The sequence below is a fragment of the Balearica regulorum genome, chromosome 3, assembly GCF_011004875.1.
Source record: "Balearica regulorum gibbericeps isolate bBalReg1 chromosome 3, bBalReg1.pri, whole genome shotgun sequence".
Taxonomy (NCBI): domain Eukaryota; kingdom Metazoa; phylum Chordata; class Aves; order Gruiformes; family Gruidae; genus Balearica; species Balearica regulorum.
This window is the reverse complement of record NC_046186.1, coordinates 65,050,837-65,060,651: the sequence shown is the minus strand read 5'-3', so window position 1 is coordinate 65,060,651 and position 9,815 is coordinate 65,050,837. Positions and strand designations below refer to the sequence as shown.

Here is a 9,815-nt window from a genome sequence, read left to right as displayed (position 1 = left end):
AGCATCTGTCAACATAGTGAAAATTCTGCCCTGTAAGAAAGAATTAAAGATAACATCATTGTCTAAGAGTAAGTGTGTGCAAGCCCTCCTGAGAAACTGAACCACTGCCACCAATGCGCTTGAATGAGATTTACTTTGGTCTAGTGATGAAGGGAGAGGGAATATAATGCCGTTTTGAAATACGGAACAGATTTTTTTCTGTGCATTTGATTTTATTAATTTTCCCCCTACTCTTTTACATGTTGCACCAACCAGGTCACGGGGTTTATTGTTGTAGACTTGTAAATTGGAAAACAAGTCAAGCCAGTACTCTGGAACATCAGGACCTTGCAGACCTTGGCAAGCAGCTTGCAGCAACAGTGTGAGCGTGCTCTTGTGTGGTGCTGCAGGAGTCTTCCTCACCCAGAACAATCAGGTCTTTTCTGGTTGTCCTCATTGCTCAACTGTGATAAAAGACAGCCTTTACCCACGGTGCACATTTGAACCTTAGGGAACAGTCTCTGGAAACTTGTAGAGGTTATATATTTATTTGCTTTCCTGAGAGCTGTTGTGATCATTCCAGAGCACTGCAGAACGATGTGATGTTAACATACACAGGCTGAGTAAATCAGCTTGTCAGTTAAAAATAAACACATAAAAAGAGAAAGCAAAACTGGAATAGGTATGTGCTAAAAGCCCTTTTAGTGACTGGTGAATCTATAGCATAATTTGTATTTCCATGTAGCTGAGGGATTGCAGAGGGACAGATTCCCACCTGTCCTTGAATTTAATCCTTGCGTGACACGCTCTGTTAACTGGAATACCCATGTTACCGGTCTGGGGTCGATTTGGTGCTACGCTGTGTGTGTACGCTTCCCACAATGGAAGGTGGAGAATCCTAGGATGAGGTGAAGAGACTCATTCCCTGTTACTCCAAGTTTCTTCCTTCATTGATTCATTGGTTTGGCGCCTCATTTGGAACATTTTTTGCTAATTTTAAAGGCCATAGCAGTTCCATGTTTGTGCCTTGAGGGGCTGCATGCTTCAGTTAAGGTGCTTCCGTAGGAAGTTTATTTGGTGCCACTGGGCTGCAGCGTGCTCTCTTCATAAGGAGGCACTGGGTCTGGAGAGAGCTCAATGTGAGCCTCATCCATGGAAGTCTTCATGGTGGCCTCCTCGTAGGAGGGAGGCAAACACACAGTGAGGAACGTGGCATCAGGGAGCAGAGTGGAGTAGTGGAAACTCTGTTCGCTGTTCCAGGGCAACACGGAAAGGAAATTGGACGCGTCGTGCTCAGGCAGGGCCTCAGGGAGGTCGATGCTGAAGATCTGCCCCTGCGGAGCGGGGCGCTGGCAACGGCGGTACAGGAAGAGCAGCAGGAATGCCAGGAAGAGCATCATGGTGGCAGGCAATACGATGCACAGAAATGGTTCTATGTCGTCTTTGGTTGAACTTGTCTGGGGTCTGCTCTGTAATTAAAACACATGGGCAGTGTGTTGGATTCCTGGAGATCTCTTAATCAGAGAGAAAAAAATGCATTCTCCATCCCCTCCCCCTGCCCCTGGCACAGCAGTTGCTTTTCCAGATTACTTTCTGTCTGCATCAGTGGCATTCAAGCAATATGTTTTGCAGGCTCATGAATTGCCAAATTCTATTTGCTGGTCCATTAAAACAAATGACAACTAGAGACAAAAGAAACGGCCAAGTTGCAAAGAGTGGTGGGTTTCTAGGAAACCCTGTCTCCAGTGGGGAAAAAACCCAACAACCTGGAACTGTATGTGTTTTGGTACGAAATTTTTATTACTCTTGGTTTATACTGAGTCCTCATTGCAGAAGACCGGCCAATCTTTTAAAACTTGGGCGAACACTGAATTGCAGAGGAATAGGGCTGGTGATCCATCATCTCGTGTTGTTTCTTTGGAAAACTCTACTGTTTACTTTAAAGAACAAATATTACAACAACTCTCCCTTTCATCAGGACCCACTGCCTACAATACCTGTTCTTCAGGCTGTTCTAACTTTACAGGCCAGCCACAAATAAAACATAGCGTGTCAGGACATCCTGGACTGGGGCTTTTTCTTCAGCTTGTTCTGCCAGCTATCCAAGAATCATTTTTTCCTGATTAAAACTGTGGATAAAGAACTTCAGGTCTAAAAGTAATAGCAGGTGTGACTGCTGTGTCAGCTTTGTCTCCTGCAAAATGTAGTCCTCTGTCTCAGCTTTTGAATTGTGCTGCAGTGTTAATAGGAGTTATAAGCTATTTAAAAAAGAAAATAATAACACTTGTGCTCTTTTGTTGTATTAGCTCCACTTTTAAAACTTAACATATCTTATTTCCAGTCTGACTCTATCTAGCGCTAGCTTCTAATGACTGTATCTCATTCAGAGTCCAGTCTAGAGATGAGGGGGAAACCCCAAACGCTAGAATGCTGTTTATTATCAACTCATTCCCTTTGTAAATACTTGAAGACTGTAATCAGATGGCTTTTTCACATTTTTATGGTGAGACTAAACAGGTCAATGGATCAGGTTTCCTTTATCTTGAGCAAAGGCAGCTTTGCAAACTAGGAGAACCGGAGTGGCTCTTTCCCGAAAGCATTTGGAAGCAGGGATGCAAACAGGCTGTTTGCAGTAATGGCTTTGTGGAAAGGGCTGGTAGCTCCCGTACCACCTTCTTACTCTACAAAACCTTTCTCTGCTTATTCTTCCAAGAACCACAGTCATTCTTTTAGCTACGAAATCACACTGTAACCTATGTTCAGCTGATAATCTACCAGGCATTTGTTACTTCTCCACTTTGTTGTTACGAAATTCTTAGTGTGTGGTCATGCCTAAGAAAAAGAAAGTAAATAGGTTTTGACTTCTAACAAATAGCATAGGGGAGATTTCTGCTTTTTTTCCTGAGGTATTGTGGGTCCGAGGCCAAAGCCATTAAGGTAATTTTAAAATACATTGAAACTACTGCAGATCAGCTATTAAGCTTTTTTCCCCCAGCTGTCTTTTACCACAAAAATGCATACTAAAGATCTATCTCATATTTACTGATCATTTCTTATTAAAGAGTTTCTGGCAGCACAAGCTGTTGTCTTACGTGACCATTAAATGAGCTGCAGGAAACAGCAGAATTGGAAGAAACTGTTCAGCTATTATTCTAATGCAGATGTTAAATCATCTTTAAAAAATGAGGAGATTTTCTTAAAAATGTTTGTTAATGCTTTTTTATTGTGTCTTATGACATGCTAAAAAAACTTCACAGGAAAGTGAGGAAAAAGCATTCAGTATTATGTTTGTGCACTACATATACTGAGGCTCACTGATACTGTTATGTTACTGATACTTTATTTATTTAGAAGAGCTGAGCTTATATTGGACAGCATTATTTATGATCAGTGAAGACTATGGATCATTTTTGAGATCCAAGTGTAAGTTTTGAGTTTAATTTGTAGTGAGCGAGCTTTCAGTCAGGTTAAGTGGTGTTGTTCGCATCTGTGAGTTGTGCACTCTCCTGGGTGGTTGTGAGGATAGAGGGTGGGATTGCCGCTATTTCCCACGTGGGCCTAGTAAAAGGCGCATAAAGCCCTGATTCTCTTACCTTTAAACTCAGTGCAACTTCCACTGGAATTTCACTGACAGGAAGATTGTGTTTTAAACAATGGCCAAGGCGGCACATCCATGTGTGCTGGTGGAAGCGCGGACTAGTGTTATGGTTGCCTGACATGGTCTCATAGAAAGACTGGACTTCTGGGAGTCCACAGGATGGCAAGGAGATAAAGGAGGGACTGGTGGGTCGGATGCGGATTTGAAGCACAGGATAAGAAACGATGTTCCTGAACTGAAGAGCTGTGGAAGGGTACGGAGCAGAATTGTGCACCAGTGTGGATGGAGAGCCTCAGCTTGTGAGGAGGAGGCACAAGATGCAAAGCTGTGAGGAAGAAAGCCAAAAGGGAGCCAAGAATGAGGGCAGTAGGATTGGATAGGACCGAGAAGAGAAATCTGAGGAGCAAATGGTGGGGCTCCTCTCTCATGGGGGACACCAGTCCAACTCTCTTTGCAGAAGAAGAAAAAGGAAAAGGCTAGTAATAAACTGGGAGGCAGGGGAAGAAAAGGTTAAGCTTGACAGAAGGAATTAACAACTGGTCTTGGGTCTCTGGGCAATACTTTGCTCCAAAGCCTCAACTGGAACCCAGCAGTCTTGGGTCTTGAAATATTTGTCAACAGAAATATGTAAAATGTATTATTCTTGGAGGGGTCAATTTGTATCTAATGGTAAGAAAATGGAAGAAAACAAACTATTTGCAGTACGAGCAAGCTCAGATGGCCGCAGTCTGTGAAGAAGGTTTAAGAGGACAACCTAGATTCATTTGGGTGTCAGCATGGTTCCTGGGCTGAAAACTTTTTTTTTTTTTTTTTTTTTAGAAGCCCTCTAAGAATAACCTATAAGATTGCTTCTCAAGTTGCAAATTCAAGCTCTCAAGACTGAATAAACGCCAGCATTTTGGAAATGTGTGAATCCTTAATTTGATCACACATCATTTTTAATTATGCTGTTGTGTACGAAGTGCCTGCTCTAGGGTTGTGAGAGATTGTTTAGGGGAGAAGACCACAGTACCTCAGAGTAATGTGTTGCAGGCTATGTAGAGTATGTAGTGATGGAGTTGGGAGCCTGACGGAAGAGAGGGCACTGCCTGCTAGTTTGGGATAGTGGATGCTCTTCTGGGGAGCTGTATTCCTGTCTCTTACTGAATGCCCTAGGGTGGCAAGACAGTTCAGCTGAGGTGTTTGTTATGGGTTATTCATTAGTTATACTTCACTTTGAGTGCCTTGATTGAGATCTGTAGGTCTGGTCTGCAGAAATTCTGCATCTGCATTGCTGTCTCTGAAGGTGAAGGAACCTGCGAATACTTTCTTACACTAAGGGATCTGGGCAAAAATGACATACATAATTATGAAACAGTTCAGCTCCTCTTGTATTCCCTGAAGTGGCCAGGCAGTTGGACTAGATGATCGTTGTAAGTCCCTTCCAACTGAACTATCCTATTCTATGCAGAATAACTACACAAGTGCCTGGTGACTTCCTATTCAGCAATGTCTATAAAACAAGACATAAGAGATTTGTTGTCTGAGGAAGATGCAGTAAATAAGCCCCTGGGCTATATGCTGAGAATGGCGGGCAGAGTAGCATATTGAATGGCTAGTAATGAAGTGAATACCATGTACTGTGCAGTTGTGAAAGAACAGTCGGTATGCTTTACTACGATCTGCAGAGTAGGAGCATGTGAAGCAGGTAGAATTAAGGATTGGGTAATATGTTTTTCCATATGCTAACAGGTGATATAAAGGACCACTTTTCCTCAGTCTGTGTTTCAAAGCGTCTATAGCTTTTTTAAACACAGCTAACATTATGCTTTATCTCTCCTATTTGGGCAAAATAATCTGTAGGCTACTTAGTGTATTATTTGAGTTGAAATTGTTTTTAAGAATTTAATACTGCCCCACAGACGCCCAGAACCTGAAGCATAAATCACAGGGAGCTGCATGTCCATTTTGATACTGCCTCCTGCCAAATATTTTACATGGACTGATTTTACAGTGAGATGTAGTTCAAAAAGCTGATTAACATCTTGTAGGTATATCCAGATACATAGCAAATGTATTGGGAGACAACTGAGCAGTATTAGTCTCTGTTTTCCTGTTGTGGTTTTGTGCCTATTTCTGCAATGAGTGGCTAAGGGGCTACTGTAAGAAGTTGCAAAGACACACTTGGAAAATCTTGTAGCCATTAAAAAAAAGATTATACTAAAAATAGAAATAATTTTAATAAAATGAAACAAAGGTCACTTAGAAAAAAATAATATTTGCTCTGATGTTCTAAACAAAAACTGAAGTTCTAAACTGAACTAAAACTAACTCCTAAAACTGAAGCTCTAAAACTAGAAAAGGAACCAGTGTGTATAGGTGTCAGAAACAGCTGCAAGAACTGGAAAATAAAATGATCTAGAAATGAAACTGAATCTTCGGTAATTGAAATGAAGCATAAAAAAGTGAACCAACTGCAGAACATACACAAAGTAAAATCCTCTACTGTTTAACATCTGGAAGTTTCCAAACCAAGCATATGAAGTGACAGAGGGAATTATTTGGTAGTGTTTTCTTGACTGGTTTGGTTTTGCTGCTGCTGCTGCTTCACTGGAGGTCAGCGTGCCCTGCCTGTCACATCCCAAGCAGCTATTGTCGGGCTGGAAGTGACAAAAATAAGGCTCTGACTTCCAGCATGAAGTAAGTTACAGACACATAAATACAGGAAAAATATCCTTTATCAACAGAAAGGCTGAAAAGGGAATGGGGGTAAAAGGGATTGTGTTTCTAAGTCCTCTGTTTTCCCAGAACTGATGATTAGTAGGATGGTTTGGCCATTGTAGGCTCATGTTTATTCTCTCCCTTTCATTTCTATCTTTGTAGGGACTGAACCAGGGGGTCAGTTTTCCGAAACACTGAGCACAGACTAGAAGTAGTAAAGCCTTTCATTAGTAATCTGCCTGCCTACATTATTTTAACATGCTGAGCATGTGCAGTTGCCAGCTTACAGATTACATGACCCATATCAGTTTAGATGAGCTTTTACTGTTGGTAAAGGAATGAAATGCGGAGTGCAGCCCAGTTGTGCGGCATTTCCATCATGGGTAATGGAGTGGGTTTAGAATTGAACTCTTTGTCTAGACAAAAGAATGGCTTTGAAGGGAATGACCTAATGAGAGCAAACATGAGTTTAAGGGAAGCTTTTGTGTAAGGATAGAAAAATGAAAGTTTATTTGGCTTGCTTAATTTCCCATTGAAGTGATTGGTGCTAGGATTTATTATATTGTTAGTGATTTGCTAGAGTACTTAGAACTTCATTAAAACTATTTTTATTAATATAGCCCATATTTATACTAATATCTTTTGAAGTTGAATCAGGAAACGAATTCTCCTGAAATGTTTCAAGCAGATTTGGAATAAAGTCTGCTTTGGAGTCATTAGGCTGTGGTCCACACATAGGTGCTTTTCCAAGCTCCATCCTGCTTCTTAAAGCTGATTCATTATTGCTTATAAAAAGCAAACACATATAACTCTGGCAAATAGAAAAACATTTTGATGTGGTTTTGTATATATTAATAATGACACATAATTTTAAAGTGAGCCTAGATTTACACTGAATTTTCAAATACTTGTTAGAATGTGACTCTGGTGATGCTGTTTGTTTCTCACTGTCGGACAAAACCAGTCTCAAGGCATGAAGACGTTGCCATTGCTATTCTAACTCTGGCAGTGTTACTGATGAGGTAGACTTTGTCAAAATTGTAGAGGCATTTAAAAACTACTTTTTCTCCTGTTTTGACCCCCCCCACACCCATGTCTACCCCCTTTTCTTTTACCACAGTATACTTGATATCTCGGTTAAGTAGCACGGCCAGTTCATTTGCTAACGTTACTGGACTCAGACTTCTACTGGGGATATATGTGCACCTTAAATTATCATTTCTGATCAGAAAGCCCTTCGCTGTATCCCAGACAAAGCCAGAAAGGCAGGCTGTGTTTTCATCTCCCAGGGCTACTTCCCTCCCCCCGCTTGCCTGCATGTGATCCTCTCTCGCAGAAGTAATCAGCGTGCAGCTTAGGGAACAAGAGTTCATTGCTGACTGCTACTGACTCTTAACATCTGCAGAAAGGCTTCACGGGACCAGATCCAAAGCGTAAACATGCATTTAAAAGAAAGGAAACCCAGGAATAGCAGAATGCATTATGCTTAAAAGAAAGAATTAAACTTCTTTACCTGCTGCTCCAGCAGGTTTTTCCATCTAATGTTTTTCTTTCCCCACAAATGTGTTTAAAACAACTTAACAGCAATTAATAAATGCTCTATGTAATTGAGTAGTACTGCTGTGAAATGTCTCAATACCCAGGTATTTACTCTGTACTACACACCGAGGCATTACACAGATGTACACACACGCGCGAAGTCAAAGGACACGCCACAGAGACGAGCAGGGGGGTACAGACCTGAAGCTCTGTTTCCAGAAGTGGCCCACCCGGTTCACTGTTCAGCCAGTCATAGTTTCCCCTGTCAGCATGTCCAAATTTTCTCCAGCTGCTGCCCAAGAGCCACCTCATGCTTTCATTAACCTGGTCGTCTGTCTTCGTGCCTCCACCTTGCTTCGCTGCTTGCAACCGCGTCCCCGCCTCCCAGCCTTGACCCAGCTGGGCTGCGCTCAGCTAGTGATCCCTCTTAAATAATATCCCGTTTATGGTGGAAAAGGAAAAAAAAAAAAAAAAAGTAGTTAGGCACCCCCCATCGTCAGGAAGCCAAGCAAATAGATCTCAGAGCCTCGCTCCTCTTCCAACTCAATCTCTCTGGATTTGCTTCGGTGGCCTACATTACCAGCAAAGCTGGCATCAGGTATCCGGGAGCCGGGGCTGATAGCGCTCTGATTGGAGCGCTCCCTGCATTAGGATTATTAAAAGGGGAATTTGCATGTGAATCTGAGCCCACATGGTCATGACTCTGTGTGGATAAATAACACTCTATATTTAGGTAGCTAATAAACACTTTTTCCAACCAAATAAAATAATTGAACCCTGTGCTTCTATGTGGAGAGCAAAGGTCCCCCCTCAGTTACGCAGCGTGAGGAGGAACCACGATCCAGGCAGGTTTTTCCTCTCTGTTGCTGGAACGTACAGTAAACAGCGAGAGTGGTTTCTGGGTAGAGAAGCAAGGACACGAGGCTAAATGCTGTGCTGAATTATTTAGCAGTGTTAGGATGTAGATGTTAATGATAAATCCAGAGAGCGTGCTCTGCCAGGAAAGCTTTGGTCACTGAGAGTGTATGATTGCTTTCAGTAATAACGAGTTGTCAGTTCAGTTGAATCGGGACTCGTTTCCAGCTTTCTAGGATAGGCGTTGTTAAATGGCAATTGTTTCCAGCGAGAAGCCTTTGTGCTGTTTATGCAGAAAAAAAGAAAGGAAAAAAAAATTTCACTGATGTATGTTAACCTCTGAAGGGAGGACTGTTTAATCCAAGCTGAAAGTTGAATCAAGTTTTAACACTTAGTGAAAAGTTGGAGGTGTGTTTTTTCTGCCTTGGTCTGAGCAGAGGGAGAGGCTGGTGGTAATACCCAGTCCAACCGTGGTGTATTTTGCACGGTTTCTCAAGGATAAGCAAAAGTTGTGCTCAGGACAGGTGATACAAAATTGGGGTCAGAATTGTGACCTCTTATTTCCTGCTTGGACTTCCTTTCATCAACTCTTCTTCTGAGCTCACTGCTCCCAGAAAATTGCAGGCCTAATTGGCAGCAGGCTGAACTCTTGCAGCTCCGACAGCGGCGGTCGGAAGTGCCGGCCCTTGATGTTTCTAACGAGAGGACTCTGGAAGAGCCGGTTCCGAGGCTGGCAGTGATCCCTGTGACTGCAGCGTGCAGGAGGGATGTACCCTCCACGTGAAGCTGGGCCCTGGGAAAGAGAGGAGATGGTTTGATAGATCCGTCCCGTTTTGTTACCAAAGTGGCCAGCTGAGCAGCGGACGAGGAGCCGTAACATTGACTGAAGGGTTGGTCTTGGTGCTAAAGCAGCTGCATTGTTCGTCGGAAACCAGACCCCTCTCTTGCTCCTGCCGGGGAGGTCCTGCGTGACACTAGAAAGGTCACCTCAGCAAAGCCTTTGCACACCTGTCAGGAGACTCCTCCGTTCCTCCATGCCTGACTTGTCATCTTGGAAAGCACTTTCAGAGGTGGGGAATGCTTGCAGCTGCAACCAGAGTCCGGGGAGTTACGCTGCAAGTTACAACATCCCCTGAGAAGCTGG

General features: G+C 42.8%; 1 protein-coding gene across 1 annotated transcript; it reads right to left on the bottom strand.

Annotated features, from left to right (window-relative positions):
- Positions 1–288: 288 nt before the first annotated feature.
- Positions 289–8,463, bottom strand: SMIM28 (small integral membrane protein 28). Its single transcript, XM_075750071.1, has 2 exons — positions 8,018–8,463; positions 289–1,448 (listed from the first exon to the last, which is right to left on the bottom strand). The coding sequence occupies exons 1-2, from the start codon at positions 8,126–8,128 to the stop codon at positions 1,050–1,052; spliced, it is 510 nt and encodes a 169-aa protein (XP_075606186.1). The 5' UTR covers positions 8,129–8,463; the 3' UTR covers positions 289–1,049.
- Between the last annotated feature and the right edge of the window lie 1,352 nt (positions 8,464–9,815).

Excerpts from the sequence above, each read along its gene's own strand:
- SMIM28 (XM_075750071.1), bottom strand. The coding sequence starts at position 8,128 with ATGAGGTGGCTCTTGGGCAGCAGCTGGAGAAAATTTGGACATGCTGAC. Across the intron at positions 1,449-8,017 it reads TTCTGGAAACAGAGCTTCAG|AGCAGACCCCAGACAAGTTC; the intron begins GTCTGTACCCCC and ends TTTTAATTACAG.